This window comes from Varroa jacobsoni, unplaced genomic scaffold (assembly GCF_002532875.2).
Source record: "Varroa jacobsoni isolate VJ856 unplaced genomic scaffold, vjacob_1.0 scaffold_593, whole genome shotgun sequence".
Classification (NCBI taxonomy): Eukaryota; Metazoa; Arthropoda; class Arachnida; order Mesostigmata; family Varroidae; genus Varroa; species Varroa jacobsoni.
The window spans coordinates 380623-406714 of NW_019213495.1; the positions used below are offsets into that span (position 1 = coordinate 380623).

Genomic DNA, 26092 nt, shown 5'->3' on the forward strand with positions numbered 1-26092 from the left:
ACGAAGGCAGTGAAGATGTTACTTATGTCTACATGAACAAGATGTTGTACATCGTGTCATGCCTTTAAAGATACCATCGCTGGCGTCACGTGATACCGGGTAAAAAAAGAAACAGCGGCATGGCTGTTTCTATGACCAACGCGGGCTGTTTGGACGAATGTTGTCCACTCTTGTTGTTATCGTCGTTGCCATCGCCGCCGTCTGCAGTCTGTGTATGTTGCTCGCCGTATTCTCGGCGACGAGTACACAATGCGGTCGGCCGCTGCGAGCTGGCTGCACACCGTTCCTATAAAAATGGGCCAAGCCACCCTTTGTTTCTGCAGCGACAGACAAACGCCGATCCTATACGTATGTGTGCCGTGATGTCCCGAAATGTCACCACGCCCCTTATTTTTTCCTAACAGGTTTTGCTGGAATAGGATCGCAGCAGCAACAGCAACAACACGACAACAAATGCCTACCTGCTTCTCGCGCTATGAATAGAGGCGGAGGCAGCGATACTCCCGTTTGTTATCTGCTAATCCCTGTTACAAACGCCCCATCTCTAACTTGGCCCGAGGACAACGACGGGAACGACGTTCGTGAGGGAATTGTGCCGAACGACGCCTCTGAGCTACACTCCTGTTGCTGCCGAGTCTCAAAAACTGGAACAGCATCTTGAGACGGCAACAATGACGGCTAACGTTGACGCCAATATTAGCAGCAGCAGCAGCAGTAGGCGGCAGGCTGGCTATCGTACAGTAATACAACTCTTGTCATAGAGTCACATTCGTCTTCTCGCTAGGGAGGCTAACATACCGTGTTGGGGACCATTCTCCTCTAATTCACGGACACTTCACTATGTAGGACTCACTGACTTCGCGTGAGTACTCGTCAATGTTTCCAGAAAGCTACAAGCAAGAGCTCTAGAACTTGACATCGTATAGATACAGTTTGCATCTGGGTCGTCTCAGCAGGAATCGATGTAATCTGTTATGTCGCTCATAGAGGTGCCGAACACTGAATTTACTCCAATTTTTTCCCGTCGTTTAACGGTTAACCATCGAGGTTCCCCACGTCGTGGCCTCCAACTTTGTGCTGGTGATGTATTTATACGTCGCTGCTTTGTTCGGTACATAGAGATGGCTAGCGTGTGTGTATCGCTTGGCTTGAACGGCGACGCTAGTTCAAATAAGAGATAATGACTGGGCCAATCGTTCTATGCATGACAAAACAACCTGGCTAATGCCGAAGCTAGACTAGATACGTTATCTTGTCCTGGCGGGGTAAGTGTAGATTTCGGTAATAATCGTATTTCGGGGATGGCCAGGGACGAACAGGAAGGGTGCTTTCAAACGTCATTTTTCGTCTCCCGGAAAGACACGATTAGTCGATTGTTTGGTTAGATAGTGTTGAGAGTCTGATCATACGTAAGCGGAATATATATCACGTAAGACGGCCGCCTAACATGGCAGATTTTCAGAAATTGCCTGAAATAGATTTATTGAATATTTTCCAGTGTGCAGCCTGACACTATACCCGATAGTGATTTAATGGCAAAACGAGATCGTCAGTATTCCATAAATTAGCTGTCGCCGATATTACAGGATGATAAATGTATTTATTATCAAGTAGACATTTCTAATGGTCGTTTGTAGTGTTATTTGTAAACTTCTCATACCATGAAAAAGATCAGCGTAGGTCGAATTTAGTTACCGGCAGATCCAAACGAATCCATCGTTCCGTACTCTGCATGTTTTCCTCCGAGCATCTTCACTTAGTCGACCTTGTATAAAAACGAATGATACTTTTTTTTTTTTCGAGGAATGCCTTATCGTTTGTTTACAGCACATTATAGTGAAAGCGTTATGCTCTAAATTGAGGACTCTATATTATAGGATTGAAAAGATATAGGAAAAAAATACCATTGATATAGCACCGCAATAGGAAACCATCAGTGAATTATTACCCGATTATAGACTAATCGATCGATCTTTGGGAGATTTTCGTTGATTTTTATTTGACGTATAGCGTCGTAAGAACGTTATACTATCATCATACTGTTGTTCCTCTTTCGTGGAAACCGGCTCAACGAGTAACCGGCGATTCAGTTTTTGTTCTTCAGATGTTTTTCAGATCTCACATACGTAGCGAACATTTGTTCGCTTGTAATCGTTTTATACTGTCGTGTGTCGGAGCTCAGAATCAGAATTCGCAGTCCTCATACACTGAAATAACCCAAAAACGCATCTCTGTTCTAAGCTTTGCTTTCCGTGAGCTCTGCTATTTACTGCCAACATAAATGGTATCATATTATTCTATGCCACGTTTTGTCGGTTCTGTGAGAGGCACTGAACGTTGTCCATTCTGAAGTTCAATCGGTGTCCTTGAATTTTCTCTGCGGAAGCGGTTCCGTTCCACAGCAAACTCTCTGCCGCTGTCTTCCATCGACCCAGTGTAGGCCTATCTGCGTGTTTCTGAACACGGAACCACGCATAGTGACACCTTTCCATGTCGGTATAATGGCAGACGATCTCTTTCTTTCTTGTTTAAGCTGCTGCTGCTGCTGCTACTACTACTACTGCCGCTGCCGCCACAGTGACGCTGTCGCCGTTGACGATTGAACTCAAATCCGTCGGGAAATGCAATGAGAAAATGCGGCGTCTCAGAAGATGCCGCGGTCGTTCTCGCCAACGTCAGCATTCTCTCCGGGAGCAGGAACGGATATCACGAATAATCCAGGCCATACATGTACGTGTGGTGGGACTACTAAGTACTCTAAGATGGCTTTTGTTTCGAGGCGGCCGCTTGAAACACATCTTTTATGGAACATAGGCGAATGAACTTATAGGGAGGGATTGCTTTTGGTCGACAAGAGGAACGAACACGGAAGGGGCCGATATTCCGATCTGTGACTGGCTTTCAGCAACGACGCCCCGGAGTTAGGATGGATATATGTCACGAACGTACTGTCAAAGTGTGGGCATCTAGCGAATTTGCCACCCGAGTTTGTTAAATTTGTCTACCAGTCTTTTACTATTATCAGCAATGACGGGAACAATTTGAGTACGTCGTTGTATACGTCACGAGGGCCGCCCGCTGTGACCTAGTTTGAGATACTTAGATTGCCTTGTCATGCTTCTCTTTTTGACAGGATTCTTTCCACTAGAAGGCAACGGTTTGTCCAATTGCGTTGTTGCCAAAACCGATGGCAAATCTATTTGTTACCCGGCGCGCCAAAAATCAAATCTTGTCTACAGCGACAGTAAACAGCAAGCACATAAACACATACACGCATAGACACACGTACGAAATACAATAATAATTAGCCATTGGTTCGTTTCGACAACAGCTTGACCGTCAAGTTAATTTAACTTGCCAGGACTCATGACAATGATATGGCACAATAGTGCCAGATCTAAACAATAGGGGGAGTTCGTCGAGTGACGCATCTATACGCACACCCATGCACACTCACACGGATATCCATTCTCACACGTAAAGAGACGGAATTCAACGTTTTGAAAAGGAAGCTGCTTGCTGCGTGCACATGTACTCGCAAGCATGTCCTGCACGCTCAGGTCAGCTGACTGGTAGGAAGCAAAAGTTCATTGGCTATAGTTAGCTTGGATAGCCGCACACACGATGTACGGAAGCAATATTCTTTAATAATCCCCTAAAACAATAATAATGATAAAAATTACTGAGAATTTTATATGAAAAAGGATAGTAATTTTTACCGAAATCTAATATATTATATACTATATGTTTATCTGTGTAATTGAATCGGTATTCATTCGCAGATCGATCAACGATTCGAGCCAAAAGTTACATTTGAACTTAGTTTATTAGAAAAAAAAACATCTAACAAAAGTAGTCCGATAATCATCGCGTCCAGTAACAGCTCTATGAACTCTGCGATCTTCATTTTTAATTAACTAATTAATCAAAGGCGTCCCGTAATTTCCTGTGCACATTTCCGCTGTCCTGATTTCTAGTAGATTTACTAAATAGGCTCTTTTTGTGCCAAAATCGATGATCGTACAAGTCGCTATAAGAGCAAAAATAGCTTCATGCTTTGTCACCCAATAGGGGCTTGTCTATGCCCCGTTCAAGCTCGCTCTGCTGAATTTAGATGCCTCAACCACTTGATTCGGATGTAACAACATGCATTTTAGGCGAGTCCCAGAGCTAATGAGATAAGAATTACCAACTTAAGAGTAAGTAAGAAGGCAGACCCTCTTAAAGGGTTATTGACTCCTGCAGTCCGAGCGCCGGCTATACCATTGCCAAAGCCAAAGCACCAGCATCCTGCATCGAGCAGTACTAAGGGACACAGGTGGCGTTTGTGTGTCAGTCTCGATATAAAGCTTATATAGACATTCAATGATTTGACAAAGATTTACTTTAAATCAAATATATCTACTTAAAGAATGTCTTAAGCCGACGTAGTTCTTAGCAAATAACAAGCTATTGTGTTAGTAGGTATTGTCGGGGATCAGGTTTTTGCTTTTTCAAAAGTTACAGTTTATCGGTCAGCTGTAACTTTGATCTTATCGAATGGATTGAGCCGTCATTTATTACGCAAAAAAACTTTAAAATGTATAGCAATGTAAATGTCGGGATGGCACTGGTGCTCGACAACGTTATCCATGGTTAAAGTAACATAAGTCTTAATAATAATAACAATTAAAGTAGCATCAGGTATAACGATTGTGATATCCTCACGCATAAGGAGACGTGCGTGTCTACGAATATGTTTGGGTGCGGTAAACGTGGCCTACAGCAGAATCAATATGTCCTTTTGAATCACAATCAACATACGGTATTATGACGCGTCTTCAATTTAGTAACAGTCACAGCTCATATAGTTCCAAAATTTACGAACCCTTTGGCTCTTTGACCAAACGGTAAGAGCTATAGAGGATTCCTAAATCTCGATGTGTTTAACTGTCGCAAGTGTTGCATTGTGGATTATTGGAAGCATCTCTGCTTAGCCCTACAGAGGCCAGCATTTCACGCTTAACATAATTATATAATAGGTAATATATCGCGTCACAAAGGGCAATACCTAACGGTATACGAGTGAAGCCGCTATTAAACAGGATCAGCGCATATCAAACAGATTCAGACCTACACTCACTATCCTGGCCGGAGTCCAGCTTGCGTCTTGTTCCTGACTCCTGTCGCTAGGGCCGCTGATATACCTGATATGGTACCCATCGATTTGCAGTCATCTCTCTCAGTCGTGCCGGCCGGTTGTGCACAATTGGCACAGCGTTCTCTAGCAGTATTCACGATCACCGATGGATGCGGACAACAGCGACAGGTATTGTTGACCACGCTACTTGGCGGCGGTGGCCGCTAGCAGTGCTGGTCGACATCCTCAACGTCGTGGCATCGATTTGAAATCGATCGTCGCCTCGCCGAAAAGCGGCGTAAAGCGGAGGCGAGTGTCGAGGTTGCTGCTACTACAGCCGCGACAATAAGAATACCAACAACAAAAGCAGCATTCAGTGCGGCAAGAGCAACAGCAGCGGCCGCTAGTCGATATCGCACGATAAGAAAACAAAAGTGAAACAACGACGGAAAGCATCGACAATCATCGAGCGTAGAGGAAGACATTAGCAGTAGTAGTAGTAGTAGCAGCAGCTTTCAACGGTGACGGCTTCTCGCAGCTCGAAGCTTGCCAGAAGTACTGCTAGGCAGTTATCTAGCGGCCAACAGTCCATTTGTTCGTGGACGACAATCGCGACATTAGTTGCTACCGCGGCCGTAACTACGGGTGTCGCAGTCATTACCATCGAACGAACGTCTGTCTCACCTTCTGTCCATCCACTTTATCGTTTGTTCTTGCTGCTCGACGTGCTATTTCTCCTTTGGAACCTTTCTAACTAAGCCTAGCACTGGCGGCGCAGGTAAACTATAGGACACGGCTTCAATAGATCGATCCCCATTGTGCGCGGGGCGGCGGCGGCGGCGACGGCGACAGCAGCAGCAGCAGCAGCCACTGCAGCATCAACAAATCGACGAAAAGCGAACAGTGACGGGGCAACAAGGAAAACTATTGACGGCTTCGTCAACCACCCGACAGGTTGACGACGGCAGATTTGCTGGCCTTACCTATCAGTGCCAGTATGCCCCGTTGTTGCTGCTGCTGCTGCTGCGGCAGTAGTACGAGGTTACAAAGTTGAGTAGGACGGCTGGCAGACGCTGGACAAGCTAGGCGGCAGCACCAGCAGCAGGATGATACTACCTGTTGGTCGATTAAACCGAATCGATCACGTCCCACGACCGTGGAGGGACCTCGTCGAGTCTACAGGTGGACGCAGCCAAGGTAGACTCCCTTCTTCGATCCGCACCTATTGCCTGGACGAGTTCTTTTTCGCAGTGTTTGTTGTTGGCTGATGTCACCAAGTTGGGATTGATGCACGACGAAAGTGTTGTTGTTGTTTTTGTTGTTGTTGTTGTTGTTGCTGTTGTTATTGTTGCCATGTCTAAGGGACACAATAGGAAATAATAGGGCCAAGGCGGCCACAACGTGAAGATCACGCATGGGTGAGCTGTTGTGTCTTCTGCCGTGATTTTGTGGGCTGGCCGTTCTCCATCGAAGACACTGTTGATGGATTCGTTAAAGACGATAATACCCTGCAGACACATGCAGTTTTCAACCAGCCGAAGGAACCGTATTATTTAAAAAACGAAAAGACATTTATTTATGTGTGCACTTGTTTATTTCGAGCAAATGAAAACGTTTTGTGATATCTATTGTGTACAAGGAAAGGTGCGCGTGTTCAGCGAGCGAACGAATTGCGACAATATCGCCAGACCGGATTGAGTGTTGCGCCGTCAACACGTTGCCAGGCCAGTTTTAGAACGACAAGAGTGTGGTAGCACCGAAATCTGATTGAAAACATTATTGCTTATGACATCATATGATTAGTTATAGCGGAACGGAAGGGTACACGGTTCTTCTACGTAGTGGAGGTGTGGTAGCCATAATGGCTGAGGAAATGGTTCCTCTAGAAAATCCCCACCGCGCTGTAATTGTCAAAGCCGAGGGCTCTGAGATGTGTCACAAAACCGCCTACGAAACTCAGGACGAGCCAGCTGAGTATGTGACGTTAGGCGACGCAGATTCCCACACTCGGCCGAGAGTTGACGCTGAGCAGGAAGTATCCACGCTTTCAATGTCCGTCCGAGCGCATGCCGAAAGCGCGATCGCTTCAGTCGAACGTGCTGCAATGAACACCGGTACGACCATGGCAACTTCATCGACCTCGTGCTCGCTCTTAGAGCATGAACAGATCGACTGTGAGCAAAAGATGTCCGCCAATCTAGCACCGTTATCGAATCAACATCAGCAGCACCATCACCCCCATTATCACCATCAGGGGCCAGCTCATCAAGAACAGCACACATCGCAGGCTGCTGCTAAGCACGATATGCACTGCGATAAGCCCCCTGGAGTGCCCACTGCTGCAGCAATTTCTCAGCACGAAGTTGTCCACGAAGTACATAACGTACACGAAATGCAACCGCTTCAAGAAATTCATCTTCAACTTCATCAGGTCCACTCGATGCATCAGATGATGTACCCAATGCAGCATCATCTGCAACAGTTACAACACATAGGTGCGACAGGAGTAGGAGTTCAGGCCGGAGCAAGTCCAACAGGCACGATTGGAACTGTAGCGACGCACGAGCTTCACGAAATGCACGAGGAGCACATCGTGCACTCAAACTATATCCTTGAGCAGGGCGTAACGTACACCGGTAAGAAAACGCCCGAGCTGGACACCACACGTTCACACAGATATATAGCTATTAGCTATGATGTTATACTATTAGACGCAAGTATTTAAACCAACGAGGTACGTGACGCGTGAATATTTTCCATCGTACTTAATGTGGCATTGAGTCTTGTCTTCTCGGTATAACTAAAGTGTTCTCGATTTGAGAACGTGCATCTGTAGACACGAATGCACGCTAACTCTACTCTAAAAGTGTATGATTAAGTGTATTTGGAATGGAGTGCGTATGCTGATACGCATGATGTCGGGGGACTTTTCTAAAAGTCATAAGTAATCGTATTACTAGTATTATAAACAACTTCTAATCAATGACTATGATACCTTGGATAAGGTTTATCTCTCTCCTGCTTAAAATGGCTTTTTGGACGAAACCTCTCCTCCTTTGTCTAGAGGGCGCTTTCTGCTGTCTGATATAGTCGCTGGCGACGCTATTTGATGCCTGTGATGTAACGAGAGCAAGTATCATCGTTCCTGAATAGAGCTTGTTTTACACTTGGCAGGTATATGAGCGCTGCTACTGCGGACCATATAGCCAAACCGGTAAAGGCTTTTGACAGGTATCCGACCTGGGTACTCAGGTGGGCAGTAGAAAAGGGAAACTCAACCACCGCCAGCCAGCTCTCACAGCTTAAACGGATTAGCGATATTCCGGTATTATGGCGGTGTCATCCTCGGATGCGTCGCAGTGATTGAGGGTTTATTGTTCGTCCTCTAGTTACGTTCCAATGCAGGATCGACCGGGGGGAACGATCACAGGTAAAGCGATATTGAGTTTGGACGACTGTCATACAACAAAGAAATTTCCATACACACAATTCGATCATGTTCAGTATTGTCTGATACGAGCTTGTATTAGATTCTAAAAATCTTCACAGATCCGAGTCGTTAACGGCTCAATCAGCCAATTAGTCTGTTGATTTCCTACAAGACAATGTTGCGTTGGGATAGAATATCTTTGCAACACTACGACTGGCAACGATAGGACGCATTTAACCGAGGGCACGCCAAGTATGCACCTGAGTTGTCGTTACCCAGATTTGAATAGTATGTCGTGTAAAGTCGCCGGGCGGCAAGCATGCTTCCCTTCGGTAGTTTGCTGTCCAAAATTAGCAATGAAATGGGTTTTTCGTCCCCAGAAGCGTTCGCTACTCGATCGACGGCGTCGAGCTAATAGAAAACGATCAGCGTTATCGATGCTGGCCAACCGATAGGCCCTCAAAAAATATACAGCACTTTCGTAAAAACAAATTTATAAACAACAGCGCATTCTACAGATGTCTGCCTGTGTGACAGAGTTTATCAAGTCTAGCCTTGATCTGCAGGAACAAACTATAACTAGATGTAACGCTATAATTGTGTTCGCATTATCATTGGTGTTTATGGACAAATTGCGTGTGCATACTAGCGCAGCCGGTCGCGGATGCTATCTTGTAGCCATTTTTTTTTTTTGCTATTTGCATTGGTAGTCTGTCGACGCTAATCCTGTTCTTTGTACTATAATCATCGTGAACTATGAAGAGAACACTATAAGCTCAATAAATATTGAGGATTTCTCGTTTGTCTACTGGATATCTCGATTTAACTGCGCGAGGCGGTTCGGCCGCTGGTTGCGGGAGATCGAAAGTTTTTAGCCCTGACGGACCAAATCGATGATTCATGTTCGATAACGACACGAGCAGTGGAATCGCCAACGACGCAGGGTAACACGTCGAAGATTTCTATTCGGTTACAGTGGCGTATCGACAAATGAATGATTTTCAACCGAGCTCGGCATCGGACAATAAAGTCCCCTAAAAGCAACCTTAAAACATTATCATAATCTCGAAACTGAAGCACAATATATAAGAAACAGCAGATCCATAATGTAATCGATATTCCGATCGATGTTGCCCACTTTGCGTGGCATTCACGTATTAGGGATGGCGTATTGAAGGGCTTAATAGCTAACGTAAGCAGATGCGCGTTTCGAGATACGTGCGTCAATGCGATGGTATATATAATTCAATGAAAATTTTATCTTTCACTATTCCGGTGACGGAATAGGGTATACTATTGTGGCTAAATGCTTTTTGCCGATGATGTATGTGGTATAGGCCTTCAATTTAGGTTATTACAGTCCTAAACGATACGCAAGATTGGCCCGCAAGATTGGCCCCTTCGATTGGCCATGGTCACTGATTTATTGCAAACGTCGAGTGGGCTTTCACGTGGAAAAAAGTCGAAGAAAAAAGTGTAACGGATACATGCGTAAACAACATACGATAGTTGATATTTGAATTTTAAGGGTAACTTGATAAGTTTTTAAAGTACGTCTATTTCCTGACTTATACTATGATACATTGTTGCCCCGACGAGTAATGTTAGGTAGACGTGAGAAAGAGTGCCTGCGTTTGACCATCTGCGTAGATGATATGGCTACGCATCTACATGTCAAATGGCCTCTGTTGATTCACCTGTTTTCGTTTTTTCTTTGGGTCTGTGTGGCTCGGACCAATTTTCAGTTGTTCCACCCATCAATCGAGGACTAAACTATCCGTCATATAGCGCCTTGTACAACCAAGACCGCGGTAAGTGACATTACGGCTCCTACAAACATTGCACTAGAAATATACGCACCAAGTTTTTATACGGAAAATAATTGAAGTTTACTAGTAACTGAACTGGACTTCTAGTTAAACATTTGGTACCAATCGTTCCATTAGCTCAGCATAATGGGACCGACATAGAACTGTATATGCGCTTGCTCGTCATAAACCCAGTCAATACTCCACAACTTTGTTTACGAACGCACCCACTATCACAGCGAAGATCAAAACTGAGTAAATGAGACGTCGTTGTAGAAATGGGGTCCCAGTTGAAACAAGGTAATTCATATGACAAAAACCAGATCAATTCCATGAAAACGTTAAGCGCATGCAAAAGCATTAGCACTTAGCACCAGCAGTTATCGTGTTTCTGTTGGCACTTATTGCAACAATCGAATGGGAACAGACAGTAACTGAAAGAGGATAGTAGGTAATAGTATAGTTACTTGCCGTTGATGGTCGCCACTTGACGCACCCGCGTTCTGTCCACACACAGAGCCATTTAACGTGACGCGCGGGCAAAAGACGGACAGACAGACAGACAGACAGACAGACAGACAGACGATAGAGAACAGCAGACAAAGTGACAGCGAGACCAAAACTAATGTCGATAGTGATGACTATGACAAAATTGGACAACAACAACGGCCGGAAAAGGAGATACTACATATATATGTATATATATATATAGACTCGATGCATAGTCACCGTACCTAAGCCAATCTACTGAACTGCTGGTAGTCGTAACGGCCATTTGGTTCGTCACTTATGTAGAATGTTACTGTCTTATCCTCAAAAACCCTAGGGGACACTTGGTCGTCTTGTTCCTTTTGGAAGCAATGATCCCGCTAACATGAATCACGGATAGAGACGACCAAGATTTGACATTTTATGTGTGGGCTGCTCATAATGCTTCTCTATAAGTTGCTTGAGAAGGGGCCAATGAACAGGTGAAACGAAGCTGGCTAACTTGTAATTTAAAGTAAATACACAATGCAGCGATACTGATTTTTGCTTAGAACAGAATCACATACAACGAGCTTTGTCATCTCTCCCCCGATTTCCATGGCCATAAAAAAGTTACGGCAGCAAAACTCATTCGTAAATACTGCGTTGAACCAGGACGTCTTTACTTAAAAATAGTTAGATATCTTCTCCGGCTAGCTAGTCCATATCTAGCTTGTACCATATCGCTCCAGCCGATCATTACGCTGGACACTTACGTCCATAATGTCAAAGATGATTACTGCACAAGCATTATATCGCCAAAGCAGATATAATCGCCAAAGCAACAGTATTCGCTTGTAATAAATGGATGACGCTACCGCGCGAGTTGAACGTTGAAGAGAGGCCAGTCCCATCAGTCGCTACTAACAAAGACAACCACCATGATTCAGGCTCAAACCCAAGCGGACAAACGCACGGCGGAATCTCTCAGACGAGCTACTACTGAGTGGCGGCCAGCGACTGGAGAACACTAACCCCCGGGGGAGGGGCGGGGGAGCGGAGCTTAGAACGAGATGTTGGCTCGGACCAGACAAGCGTCAGCGAGAAGGAATAGGGAGAGGAGTGGAGTACGGGGTTGCCAACGGGGGACGTTCGGGTACTCGGGGAAACGAGCACAGAAGGATCCGGCTTCTCCGGCTGGGTGACGGGATCCCATCCAATGGGGAGGGATTTAAGGCTTAGGCCGTCGGCCTCCCGCCATTGCCTCTAGTGCCACTGCAGTCGCTGCCTCTGTGTTTGCTTCATTCCGGCGGTTCGGCCTCCCTGGTTCGATGCTTTCTCTCGCTTTTTATCTTCCGCACAGTTTCTCTGTCTTTTTGCTCAATGTGCTTCTACTGCTGCTCCTTTTTCCCGGCCTCTTGCCTTCCTCCGCTGGTTCTCTTGCTGCTGCCGGGTGTCTGCGTTGCAGGCAGGCACAGACTCACTACTACACACGGACCGTGTGCCTCCCTTACGTTTCGCTCCAGCAAAAAGATGAACCGGTAGACAGAAAGCTAGCAGGAGGCAGGCAGGCAAGCACACACGCAGGCGACCAGGAGAACGAAGCTCCAACAGCCCAAGCAGGACAACAAATACCGAAAGAATAGGAGGGAGGCAGAGCGCAAGTGGGAGATAGGAAGGACTTCAGCTGTAGGGAGGCGCCTCTGCTTCGTTCGTTGTCGACAACGGGTGCCGGAGGAAGAACGACCTAACGCAGGAAGGAACGAGCCACAGCAGAACCTCCAGCCTACCCTATGCGACCCATGAAGCGTCTGCACATGCAGTATATACCGACTGAGACACACGTATACTCGAGCACTAACGCACATATAGAGGAAAAAAGGGGTGAAAAGGGGCAGAAGCAGGACGCACTCACACGCACGCACACACCCACGAGAACTCATGCCCATACATGATGAGGACGTCACGAACGAAATATGAGGCTTGGTACAGTTATAGGGATATCTTACTTGCTGCAATAGTAGGCCTACCAAGCTGGTGGCAGAGAATCGCCAGCGTCTGTCTTTCTGTCCTATCGTGTCTCGTTTGTCCTCCAGTTCGTCCTCGATGTGTGCTTCGGATCGCCAGAAACAACATCAGCACGTCCCGTTTTCGCTCGTGCATCCATTTTTCCCGTAGCCATAACGATTCACACTAAAAATACATCAGTATAACATCCGATAGGAAAAAGGTTCATCGTAGCAGCCAACGTTTCCTTGCTACAAGTGAACTTGCTCGTTTGGTTGTGACATCCTACTTTGTTTTCAGCGCCGATTAAGGAGCGAAGCTCATCCAGCCACAAACGGAGATGAGTAAGAAAGATGGGCCACGAAGATCAGTGCTGAATAGGTAAACTCACAAGCAGGCCAATACAAGGTTTCATTCGTTGGCCTTATGAAGTTGCTATTCTCGGGTCTGGCAACACTTTCGCCAGTAATCGAGGCAAGATGGTGGTGTAGACAGAGGGCCGAGAATCGATGGCTAGGCCTTGTTTGATGATAGCGGTGGGCAGATATTCTTGTACATAGTATACAAGTGAAGTGAGCACTACTTCAAGCTCCAAGGGCGATCGGGAAGAGATGGAATGGATCCGAGAATAAGATCCGTTGTTTTCTTTCATTTGCTTGGTCTTTCTTTCCCCAGAGCTAAAGCCCAACTTCGAAGTGGAACACCTGCCTCACTGCGAGATCCCATAAGCACCGATAGCAGTTTTAGTAGCCACCGAAGAAAACCTGTTTCTGCGAGTATTACAACAATTATTGCGATTCAATAGCTATACCCTTTCTGGTTTTACTGGCGTCAGTGGCGGACATTTTCTAGTATTGTATCGCCACGCCCCCGCGTGCTCCCCCGAGACAATTTTTGCAGCAGATTGAAATGAAGCTGATTACCAGGTCGCCGTACGTCGCTTTATTTGAGTTACGGCTGCGTCTGAGTGTATCAGAGAGATTTACTGTTGCAAGGGTGAGAAATGCCAACTTTGCAATGTAATTGTTTTGAACAGGCTTGGTGCTCCGCCGAAGCTGCAAGCTAAAGGCTCAATAGCTGTACTGCCAAAGCTCTTGTGTCATTTTAAAAACGTCTGACAGCTTACTTACGAGTACAATTTTGTTTCTATAGGCAGTTTTCTTCCGCGATCATTCACAGATCCCGTGAGACACTATAAATATGCTAGCAGTATGAACACTGTTAATATAAGTTCTAAGCATGGTAACTACAAATATACTAATTCCATTTTCTATTTGTTCATTGTTACAGACTCCTTCTGCCTCTACCCATCGAAATGTAAGAATCAGCTTTTGCATACAGTTGCTCATAAATGCTTGATCTGTAAATAGCCTAACCATAGACCGCTATTTTAGCTATAAAACACGTTGCTCCAAAACAGGCATCTCATGCCATTGCTCTGACCCTGTCGACTGTCAGAAAATAAACAAAAACATTTGCCATACAACTAACATTAAGTTACTGATTCCCTTCAGATTGGTTTTGTAAATTATTCCAGCAAGCATTGAAGCGCGACGTGACGCATTAGAGATTGAAAAAACTGGCAGTCGAACAAGTTTTTTTTCATCGTTTGTTTTTGCAGACTAAACAGCATTCGATCGCGGAAGTATTGTTCATTTAACGCGTCATAATTTTCTTTAATAAAAAAAGTCCCAAAAAGCCTACTAAAAACTTTTTAACATAAAAAGTTTTTAGTAGGCTCAATAATTTCAAATAATTCGAGCTGCGTGCGCCGTTGCGTGTCGCCGGTCGACTGGCAGAGCTTTATAAATCAGCAAATAGAATTATAGAATCTTACGGACTTGGGCCACTGGCACGATGCCAGCAGTTGCTGCCTAGCGAGACCTCCGGGGTGTTAGATTGATTCGAGAGTTAAGACGCACGCAGATTGGTCGGGTCATTAGTTAACGTGGATTAACACGTCCTCAGCCATAGACATGTATGGATAACCGACCGAGCCAAAGAATCGAGCTTAGTTCAGCAGACGCAATCCGTCTCCATGAGTTTGTTATTGACGCTTGTTTCTGTGAAATGTCGAGATTCTTGTCGGCACCGATGTTACCTTCTCGATTTAACAAGCTTGCTAGCTTTTTCAGCCCATATCGATGACGTTCGACAAAATTAATTGAACAGTAGACGCGTCCCTTGTCAGACACGAAAATAGTCACACACTGAGCTTAGTAGAACGTACAGGAAAAATCACTGCGTTTAGAAAGTCAGCATCAGAGAGGATTTCAGCCTCAGAGGAACACATTGTCAACGTGACACGACGGCGACTTTTATGAGGCGCCACTAGTATAAGAGGCACACCCCTGAATGGAATCGCCTGGCCATCGTATGCGCTAGCATAAGCGCTCACCCGGTTCGATCCTTTCAGACGTTTGTAGCGTAGGGAGACAAGGTAATCGTACGGAAGTTGTCTCATAGTTAGCTGCCGCACTTCAACCTTTGCGGAAACGATCGTTTTAACTATTTTTTCTGTCTTTTTCATAAGTTCGACTCATGTAAGGACTGGATAGCGAAGGACGACAAAACAAATAGCCACCTTATATATTAGGTGTCCAATGAAGTAGACTCAAGTGAATGCAGTCGGATAGTTTCAACTTTCAGGACATATTGCACAGCAGTGAAGTTAAACATGTTCACCTAATTTGTAACTTATGGAGGAGTCACTTTTCTACCTTACACGTCAATAGAATCGTCGACAAACATTGTCAGACTGTTGACAAGCTACGTAATAAAATTTCGAGCGTCATAATTTTTCGACGTTATGCCCTGCGATAACTCTTCGGAGCAATTTTCGACCCTCTCATCTGTGAGTGGATCCTGCAGAGATACTTCATTCCAAAATGAGATTCGCTTAAAAAGCAGACGTTTCTCCAGTTTTTCACAGTCAGATTGTTGACTTGGTCTGCCAAACGAAGACGGGCTTGCGTAATTCAGACGAACCCGACCTTTTCGAGGAGGTTGTGGCGATATAACGTTTTCAATATAACGATACCACGGTCTTCTCATTTATTCTCGACGACATTATGCGAGCCGAATCTACCTTTTTGAGCGTAAATAACAGTACATCTTTTTCGATATTGCGAATTTAACGCGACAACAGCGGAGGCATTACCCTCAGTTTCAGTAACGTTGCCGGCTTCATGTTCAGGAACCTGAAATACTTCACTAGTTCTTCGTAGTGCACATTTGTTCCAATGGATCTATTGCAGTCTGCTGATCAGTGCTTTCTACCACCCTGTGAGCTCTGTCCCCTTACTCGTTTCAATACTCTACCTACGGAATCACCAGGAAATCACCTAAAATCAGTGAAGCTCACTTAAACATCACCACTTAGTTGTTCAATGTTAGATGGTAACGTACAATGCGCCCACTTGATATTAGCAAGCATAAGTGAATACTAGACTCCCTAAAATAATCTAATTATAACAAGCTATCACGTCTACGATCTCTGAAGTACGATACGTCAGTTTAATGTATCAGATCGCTTGTCAGCGATCTGAAATTGTCTGGTCGATGTGTGGGGTAAGGGTGTACAATAGAACGAGTTGCCTCTGTACGTTAAAAAGTTTGAAACTATCTCACTTTAATGCTGTGAAATTGGCAGTGAAAGTTAAAACTCTTGAGCTAGGTTGATTTAAATTTATTTGTTTGAGCAACTACTGGTCGATTAAGCCTGAATCACTTTGACGACTTTTTTTACACGGTATCTGTACGGGATCATCATCTATTCGGGCGTTCAGCTCAGCCACGAATGATGTTTGTGGTAGACGAAGCTTCCAGAGCTTTCGACATAGAGCTTTCACCCTGTCGTTCCTTTCCGCTGGTGAAAAACAGGCAGGGGCGCACCATTTGTCGCCATCAGCGTCGTCCGCGCAAGCGTGGCATTGTCAGTTAGAAAAGGTACCGTCCATATCTTTGGCCACGAAACTCAAACGCAAATAGGAACGATTTTTTGTGTTTAGCGGTGTAGCCAGTCTAGCGACGATATCAGAATGTATATGGCAATTGTTATTGTTTGTGTACTCTATTGCCCGTGAAGGTGAGATGCTAAAACGTTTTGCACGAAGCCTACAGCCAGCCCTAAATTTGAACCCGCACCCTGAAACTCGTGTAGCCTAATCAGTATTGCAAATCCAGACTTGTATTAAGGTGAATATAGGATGTAGATGGAAATAAATGTCTATCTAGTTGAAGGTCAGTAGTTCGTATTTGCGTGATTCAGGTATACTGAAACGAGTGAGCATGTGAAGATAAAATTTTAAAAAAATTCACTATCTACAGGTCGAACGGAGCCATTCGTCTAACTGTAGTTTGACCATCCCACTAGCTGGGTTTCAGGTCAACCAATATCTTCATAGTACGCACTCAGTTATTGAACTAACTTGAGCCAGAAAATAAAGTGTCTCAAACACAATTTTGTTGCTATTTTGTGGCCGCAGGCCACATACTAGTAGTTATCGACTGTGCGAAACTGTAAAAACCAGTGGGCGAATACCTGTATAGGACTGTCTTTGAGGGGAGATTCTCCCAACGAGACTGGATTGGACCCTGACACATTTGTTGTCAGAAAGTCGTTGTGTGAGAACGACGTCCTTTCCCTGGTAATTTGTTTCGACTGCTAATCCCTTGTAGCAGCAGAGCATTTGCCGTCAATCTCAGCCCTTTATTCGGTTCGGTGGTTTACGAAGCATCTTCCCTTTCTCTACCTTTTTTCCGCCAATTTTTGAATCTGCCAACTGTCAATGTAGCTACGTCCGATGGGAGTAAATCACGCCAGCGCGTAGAATTCCCTTTCCCCTGCTTCAAAGTTTTCTGCAGAACCTTCATTGACGACGCCGCGTAGTTACCGAATGCTTTCCCACTGGCGTAAGCGCAATATTTTTCCTCCCTTCTGTAGAAAAGCGTTTCATATTTTCGAGACTCGCTTTGGGCTTTATCGAAGAGAAAAGAACTCCGCAACTTCCAGTCGAAAGCTAAATATCATTGTGGACTTGGCGGTTATGGAGCCGCCGCCGCCGCCGCCAATGCTGCTGCTGCCGCCAGGTGTCACACTGACGAACGTCCCGTTTGGCTAAGGCGGGCCGTAATCTAAAGTGATCAGTTTATTGTCTCCGATTCACCTTCTGTTACGTTTAGAGACAAAATGGCGGGGTTTGTTTCCCTCTTGCCGATCTAGTCAGCAGTACGCAGTGCCCTAAATCTCTTTCCCTATTCATATATATGTGGGCGATAGACGCGGGTAGTCGGGAAAAAGTGAACCGAAATAGACAGCGGAGACGAATTGGGGAATTACCCACAAAAGCAGCTATGCGATCAGTCAGCAATACCAATCCTCACAAGGATCTATTCTATACAATGTGGCACCTAAATGGTGTGCGTGTATCTGTTTGTGTCTACATATGCAGGTGTCCTATAGGAGAAGTTAACTACGGCTCGATAGATTACCTCAGTAAAACAAAGTACTTTTTTTACACTAAAAAAAGGCGAACTTCATCTTTCTGTAAATGATAACCGATATATTTGATAGAATGTGCCTTTGTTGGGTCCTTCACAATTGTGTTGTATGCATCTATTTATTCAATGATGACAGCCGAATGACTGAGCTTCCGCATTCCACGAACTATTTGTCGACACGACAACCCGTGGAGACTATTGCCGCCCCCTCCTGCTTGCTGACTCTATCGCTCGTCATTCAAGTGCTTCAGTATCTCAATTGAAAACGCAACATATAAAAGTCTGTGGCTCTCTCGAACTTCCTTCTCAAGAACCTATTAGTTTTAGCGCGTCGAAATCAACACCGTTCTGAGTCCTGCGCGAAAGGTTTAGCCCTGAATAGGAAGGTCTCTTCGTCGTAAGGGAGATTTGTGGTGATGAGAAGGACCCTGCTCTTCGAACGGTCGCTTTCTTTCGCTCTGTTCGATGGATCGAACAGGGTTTTTTGGGGGGTAGGAGCATGTCGCAGAGATGTTCTTGATGCTAAGCTGAGGTAGAGAGCGGCCGCGGGAGGGAATTGTTGCCTGCATTCAAAGCCTATGATAGTCAGCGGCAGCCGAAACATAAACTTGTTCCGGCGAAAAAGCGAGACACCCGTTTCAGACACGACCCAACAGCGCCCGTCGTCCCATTGACTCTTCTGCGGTCTCGTTATCAAGGGTCACATTTCAAATGTACCAACTGATTCGTATGGCTACTGGATGGTTAGCAGACAGCCAGAGAGAAGAGCTTACGCAACCTCAGTCGTTAACGAGCTAACTAACCGATTGATTCGTATTGGCTAGCCTTACGTAGGACTACAGCAAGCGGGAAAATCTCGATTGATCGGGGACGTTTATGAGCTGGTGCCTGCGCGTGTGTATGAGCATTCTGCTCCAGTAGTGGAGGAACACAACGAATGCTGGACCTGATGATGAATCGTTTTAGCTTAAATTGTATTATCATCGATAGTCTCATTGAAATGGTGAGACGCATCCTGGTACCTAGTGACCATGTTTTGCTGCAGCGGTAAGATGTATTTAGTTAGTCATTTTCAGATAATACACATCGGAGTTTTAGAACATAACACATACACACGCAATTTTTTTTTTACCCTCTAACTTAACCTTCCTCGGCATGTTCCTCAGACGCATCTTATAATAGTGCGTAGATAATACGACTTACACGCAGCGAGCAGTTTTAGCTCTTCAGTTATTGCAAAGCTGCGGGCGCCCCATCCTCTTATACACGCAGTTCACTGTTGAGGGGCTTTCCCGTGGTTTTGTGCATTCTTGCGAAAGCTGCTTGCCCCTGCAGTGTAGGAGGCATCTTAGACTGATGCTCCACTGCTGAATGGAGTACCTCCGCCAAATCGAGCCTTGCTTCAGCCGTCTAGCCTAGTGAGCTGTGTGGTGCCTGGCTTGCTCGCTGCTTAGATAGCCACCTAGCGTACAGGGCGATGGAACGAAATGGAACGTTTCGAGCGCGAAGGGCTGAAGGGAATCTTTGGGAGCGGCGGCGGCGATAGTGGCCCTTCCTGGCTTGCTGGGTCTCCGCCAGCTTTCCACTGGCCTGCGGGAGCATGCGACAGCCAACAACGACTAAGAGCAATGCCTGCTCTCTGCTAGTGTGTAATCCCCTAATCCCAATGATGGCATCCCCTCCCCATTCTACCCACTAGCCTCTAGTCGGGCTCCTGGCTGGTCTGACTGTCCTCTCACTGTTATCGTCTCTTCTGACTCAACCTCGACGAGCTCCTGTACCTTGCAGTAAGGTTAGTGAGGAACGGAGCTGAATAACGTCGGCGATGGTGATGGCAGTGGACTCTCGACAGAAGGGCTGATCAGGCACAGGTAGCGCCAACAATGAGATGCACACCAAGAAACGGGTGGTGAAACACTTCAGCTAGCTTCAGTTCCTTCATACGTCTGGGCCTCGGACAAACGAGAAAGTGATCGAAGCCTTGCCTGCTAGCAGTCTGACTGGCACGCTTTCTAAGGCTCGGTGAGCGCTCGCGAGCGAGAGTGCATTCTGTCGCCTGCACCCTTGAACTTCGCGGCACTGGGGCCTTATTGAGGCCCGCGCGGTGTGACAACGCAAGTTGATTGTAGCAGTAAATGAGAGTTGCAGATGTAATAAACAGTAGCGCTGCAATTCCAGCACGCGGCTTTGCAACTGAAATCGAGAATCGAACTATCAGCTGGAGGCTAGGCAGGAATCTTTCGTTACTTACAACTTAAGAAGAGATTCTGGACCTCACTGGAGAGTGAGGGCATTTTTACATCTCGTTGGCGGCCAGCCCATTTTGCACTAATGGTCCACTGGCCCAATAGTCCCCGGCTTTTCACTGTTTACCATCATCTTCTGTGCAAGACGGCTTCTAACTGCTATACATGTGCTCTGCTCTTTAAATCTTTCCTGGCATCATCTACGCTCCATTATGGCCCGAACCCATCCCGCTCAGATTGCTGCAGATAAATACTAGACACGTAACGCCCACTTCAATGCTTCCATAGAGCGGCCATCTTGGTTGGAATTGGCATTGGACTTTTGTTCGACTGAATGCTTGATGCTCTCCCCACTGCGAGATCTATTCAGTTGCGCCATCTTCAGACACCAGAGTTGTGTCTATGATGCCGACGACGCGTAGTCACTTCCTTCGAGGTCCTGAAATTTCAGGGTTTCAATTAGCTGGAGGCAGCCGCGCCGGTTCGCTTGGACCGTCAAACAGACAACCAGAACAACGAACGGGGAGCGGCAGAATCCCCTAACTTGTCGAATCCGACTTTCTTCGATCGACTTCTTGTTTAACAGGCGACGAGATCCTGCTAGATTGGATTCAGATACAATGTTAGTAGAGGCCAGAGAGGTGGGATCTACGGATGGGGGCACAAGGCCAAAGGGAAACGGGTAGTAGCTACAAGAGATAGCTGAGGATCCGAGGATACAACGATCACAGTCATATCGTCTGCTCGACGTCTTCTTGTGCTCTTCTGCTGCAAAGAGATCTCTCCTGAGGGATCAAGATGAGCTTTGGCTGGTAGTTAACCTTCGCCACCATACTATACTGTTTTGAGCTCTGCAAGAGGCTACTTCTACGCTCCTGGTGCGGGACCTTCGCTGGGGTGTTTTTCGTCCGCTACTAACCACGGACGATTGTAGTGGATTGTGTCTGAGTGGCTAAGAAGCAATCCGCAAATCTTCCTCTGACGACGTTGTCTCGTCTATACCAGGAAATCGCAAATGGCGTATTTGTGGTATCAGGTATTCGTCGATGGGTTTCAGTCATTATTATGACCGTATCTACAGACGTAATCGTAGACATGCGGAAGGTTATATAAAACCTATATTTATAATAATGCCGGTGTAGATCGAGCATGCACAGGAGCAGGGACACGCCTACCTTATGTCTCTATAATATGTTGATGTCATCGCACGTCGGACCATCCGCTACCCGCTGCGATATCGAAACTTGGTTATAGTAATGATTGTCGTTACGTAAAGAAACAGCCATTTGAAATCCGGGTTTGAAAAACAAATGGACGCCATTCGTGTAAACGGGGAATTACAACTGTTTTAGGGGTCAGTGGGTGGCCGACACCTTAATTACGGCTGTTGATATTGTGGCGGACGAACACCAAGCGAAGGTACGAATCCGTCGACTGGAAATGTGTCGAAAACGCTTAACGCCTCCGGCTTGCAATGATTTCAGCAGCAAGCTTACGCTTATCGCGTTTCTTAGCACCGCTTAACCTCGATGACAAGGTCTAGGAGCCTTTGTTACTAGTATTTTAATAGCAACATGTACTGATTCTATCACCTAATCAGAACGCTTCTGTTATTGTATGACTGTGTGATTGAAAGTATTGCATACGTTTGGTAAACGCGCATATTCAGAGTTGGAGAGCTTCAGAGTTATTGTTTACTTTATTGAACGTCGTGAATATTTGTCCCTTTTGCTTCGGAGATGACTTTGATTTTGGATCGTTCGATTTTTTACACATTGTATTTTCTTCATACGCGAAGCGACCTCTTAGGTAGGACGATAAACCTATACCAACTTCTCCATGCGTCCATCAGCTGTTGCTACAATCAAATAAAGAACTATACATATAAGTTTCAGATATTCTGGTGACAAACGTTAGCATTGACGACATATTATCAACAATAGGTAGCGTAGCTCGTAAACTGATGTACATGCATGCGTGTTCATCTATGACTACACAATTTTTGCTGTTTCTGGCCTGACCAGTGTTTCCTGATAGGACATATGTTTTCTACTAGAAGCTTGCACTATATTCATAGAATAAACGGAGGTAGGCGGTAGTATAGATAGAATTCTATAGGTCGACATTGATATAAATCGCGATCAAAATTCTGACTGTCTCCAATTCTCTTTTATATCCATTTTGTTATGGTAATAATGTTCAGTTGGTAATATTTTATAGGTATTACATCTTATAAAGACTCACAGTGTAATGAGCTTTGTTTTATGAAATAAAATATACGATATAAATCAAAATTTCTTCTAGGGAGTGTAATCCTGTGTTCGAAAGTATAACTAGTCTCATAACGGTCGCGTATGGCGCCAACTCAGGCCAAACCTCGACTAGAAACATATGGCAGCAATCGAGTAACTGCAATACGCCCGAGTCCATTAATCGGGAAATCACACCTTCTTAGCTAATAATCGTCTTCTTTGTCTCAAAACAAGTCCTTTGCTCGGTCGTAACCAAACTTAAAATTCCCAAAAAAAATAGTTTTTTTTTTAATTAATTTATCTAATTTGACCGATCGCCGATTTTGTCGTCACCGGACTTGCAGCCACAACCAAAACTTCTCTATCCAAAATTCCGTGCTACCTTCGTTGAGTTGGCTGATGTCCTCCGACACCACCCGAGCCTTGTCTAAGCCTACCCAGCCTACCGTGTCTTCTTGCACCACGTCACTGTGTTGTCGTTGTATCTTTCACAGCGTCTTGCAGCTGCAGAAGGAGCTTCTTACTTGGTTTGGATCTCTGTCGACCTAGCCTCTCTGTCCCTAGCGTTCTCCATATAGTTACTCAAACCTCCTCCTTCAGCGCCCAGTTCTGCGGTTCCTTCTTACCCCCGATCCACTCTGCGAGAACCCCCCACCGATCCCCGCCGACGCACCGCCACCAAATTTCCTTCCCTTATTCCTTCTTTTCTGTTTTAGTATCCCTTGGCGTACCCCATTTAGTAGTATCCTCTGCCCCTTCCCCCGTCTAGTTCACTTGTGGGCTCTTGGATGAGTACAGCAGAATCTGCTGCAGCCTATAGCAGCCCTCCTTCAGCAGGCATCGTCCGCCGCCAGCGGTCCGCAGGCTCAGCTCTTGGGCCGACCATCCGGCTGCGGAAGCAAGTAAGCGAACGCGGCTGGGCAGCAGAGCCCAGTGGGCCCAGGTTTGTTGGGCGGAGCAAAGCGTTTCGTCGGGGGGCGGAGCCGACGACAGCTTACAGCCGTTGCTGTTGCAGTAGCTGCTGCCGCCGCCGTCGCCAGCACCTCTATCATGGCGGACAAATCGATTGTGTGTTAGCCGGATGAACGGTGCTGTGGCAGCCGCCGTCGGCGCCGCCACCGAACAAGAAGGAGGCGGAGGAAGGGAGAAACGCGCGCGCACGAGGGAGAGAAGCCGAGGGGAAGAAAAAACGCGAGAAGGAGAGCCTAGCTGGCCAGAGTCTGCCTCGCCTGCCTGCCTGCCTGCTCGCCCGCTGACTGCTGCCTCCCGCTTCTGTTGACCAGCAAGAAAGCAAGCTATTCTTGTGTTATTGTAACGTAGTGTAGTCAACTCGGCTAGATTCGCCGCCGTTTGCGGCGGCAGTCGTGATGCTGACACTTTACGTTGTGCAAAACAAGCCTCGCTGAGCTCTGGAATCGACTATGCCCTCTCTAATAATAATAATAGTCGTTTTAGTCGTTGCGTTCCGCGTCTACACAGACAGACAGATCTGTGTGCAACCCCATTGGATAGAACTGGTCTGGTCGGCTTTTCAACGGTCTGATTTAATCAGAACGAATCCGATATAGTATATTCTGTATGCTATAGCTAATTATGGCTACTTCCAGAGCGACGGACGGAGACAAAAGAAAACAGAGCGCTTAGCCGGAAAGCAGCTGAAAGGATGGTGGGAGGGCAGAGCAAAGCTGGAAATCTATTGAGCTCTCGACTGGTGAGGCATTGCTAAGGTTTCTATTAACTTATGAACTACGTCTCGTTTGAAGCCGAGCGTCCGGGCCTTTTAGTCGAGCAGAGTGTTTGTCCAGTTGTCCACAAACCTACCCAAGTTGGTCGGCTAGATAGACAATATAAAAGCTAGAATTTGTTTTGCAGAAGAACAGATGTCGACGACTCAAGCTGCTTTTGTCATTATAGCGGTGGCTATTGTAATTTTATGAAAGACAATAGACATCGATACCTCATACATCTTCTAGACATCAAATTGCTCTGCCGATGTACTTGTGCATGATTTGTGTGCTAAATTTCTCACGAATCAGTATGTGTGGGCCGAGTTACCAAAATCTTAATGCGTTGAAAAAAAATAATTTTCGAATAGTAACAAATATGAGTGAGTAATGACTATCATCATATAATAATTATGCGCCCATGTAAGGCCCGCTAACACTAGTATTACCAACACATGAGCTAACCATAACTCCGTTAGAGTCCAACATGCCGTGTGAAGTCAACTGCTCCCGTGTGAAGGCTTTGTATTGAAACATGTGTAGTAGGGTCGATGTGATTTTGAAAAAAATCAAGAACATATGCTTTTCCGCCTTACCGCTCCTGCTGTGACTTGTTTTGCATTGAACTGAGCAGATACGGAGAAATATACCGCTTACAGTCAAATGAAAATGTGGTGTCGCTACCGAAACTGACAGCCATGGCCATAAATCTAATAACATAAATAATAATAGACACAAGGTGGGAACTATAGTGAGTTATTAAAAAGGCGAGAACTAGTTTAAATTTAGTCGACTATCAGTAACTTGCAGTAGAACTTACCCAACGTGACCACTCGGACGTTGCTCGCTGACACGCGCTCGGCAAGGTCGTTCTTGAGCTTCGAGCGAACCTTTGTCCTGTTTTCCGACGATCAATTGTTTTTCGTTCTTTTTAGATACAAGAGAGATGCTGAAGCAACAAAGGGTGCTGCCGACGCAATTAGCGGTAAATATGAGCTCAGTTAAAGGTAGAGCCAGTGAATGTCCTATCGACGTTCTTATCTAGGCCATTACTAGATATCGGCAGAAGAGTGCCGCAACACATTAGCTATCTGTAACAGATGGGATCATTTTCCGACGACATGGCGATGAGTTTCGACGCGAACATTCTACTGGAGATGTGCATTAGGTTTAAAATGCTTGATTCGAGATTCATCTAGCCAGTTGCTGCAGAAGCTTTCCTTCTTTTTACACCTAAGGGTTCGCAGCGTGCGAACTAATCCGAACCTGGTGGTCTCCGTCGTTACAAAATGCTAAATATCAAACGACTTTAGTCCACCGTCCACTACTACAGTTTAAACGTTTTCAATTGATTCAATTCTAAATTAAACAATTTCTCCACCCTTTCTAAATTATACACTTTTTTAATCATCTTTCGCGCCATGGTTAGGAACTATAGCTCACGAAGTTTCTGCTTCATGTGCTATAAAGCCACGTTTTTCATGGGTAACTTCAAGTAATCGCGAATAGTTTATAATGACGTTACTTCTCTCTCTC

The 26092-nt window shown here is 45.6% G+C and overlaps 1 protein-coding gene across 3 annotated transcripts in view; it reads left to right on the top strand.

Moving 5' to 3' along the window:
• LOC111261759 (uncharacterized) overlaps positions 1 to 26092 on the top strand; it is an 89817-nt gene that overhangs the window by 8804 nt on the left and 54921 nt on the right. Inside the window, exons 1-3 of one of the 3 annotated variants that reach the window (XM_022835495.2) lie at positions 5813 to 7755; positions 10295 to 10360; positions 14123 to 14149. In XM_022835495.2, coding sequence (XP_022691230.1) covers positions 6915 to 7755; positions 10295 to 10360; positions 14123 to 14149 — 934 coding nt within the window. In that variant the 5' untranslated portion in view covers positions 5813 to 6914. Of the gene's footprint in view, positions 1 to 5812; positions 7756 to 10294; positions 10361 to 14122; positions 14150 to 26092 lie in introns of those variants that run through there. The other 2 variants (XM_022835494.2, XM_022835497.2) reach the window with 2 other exon arrangements.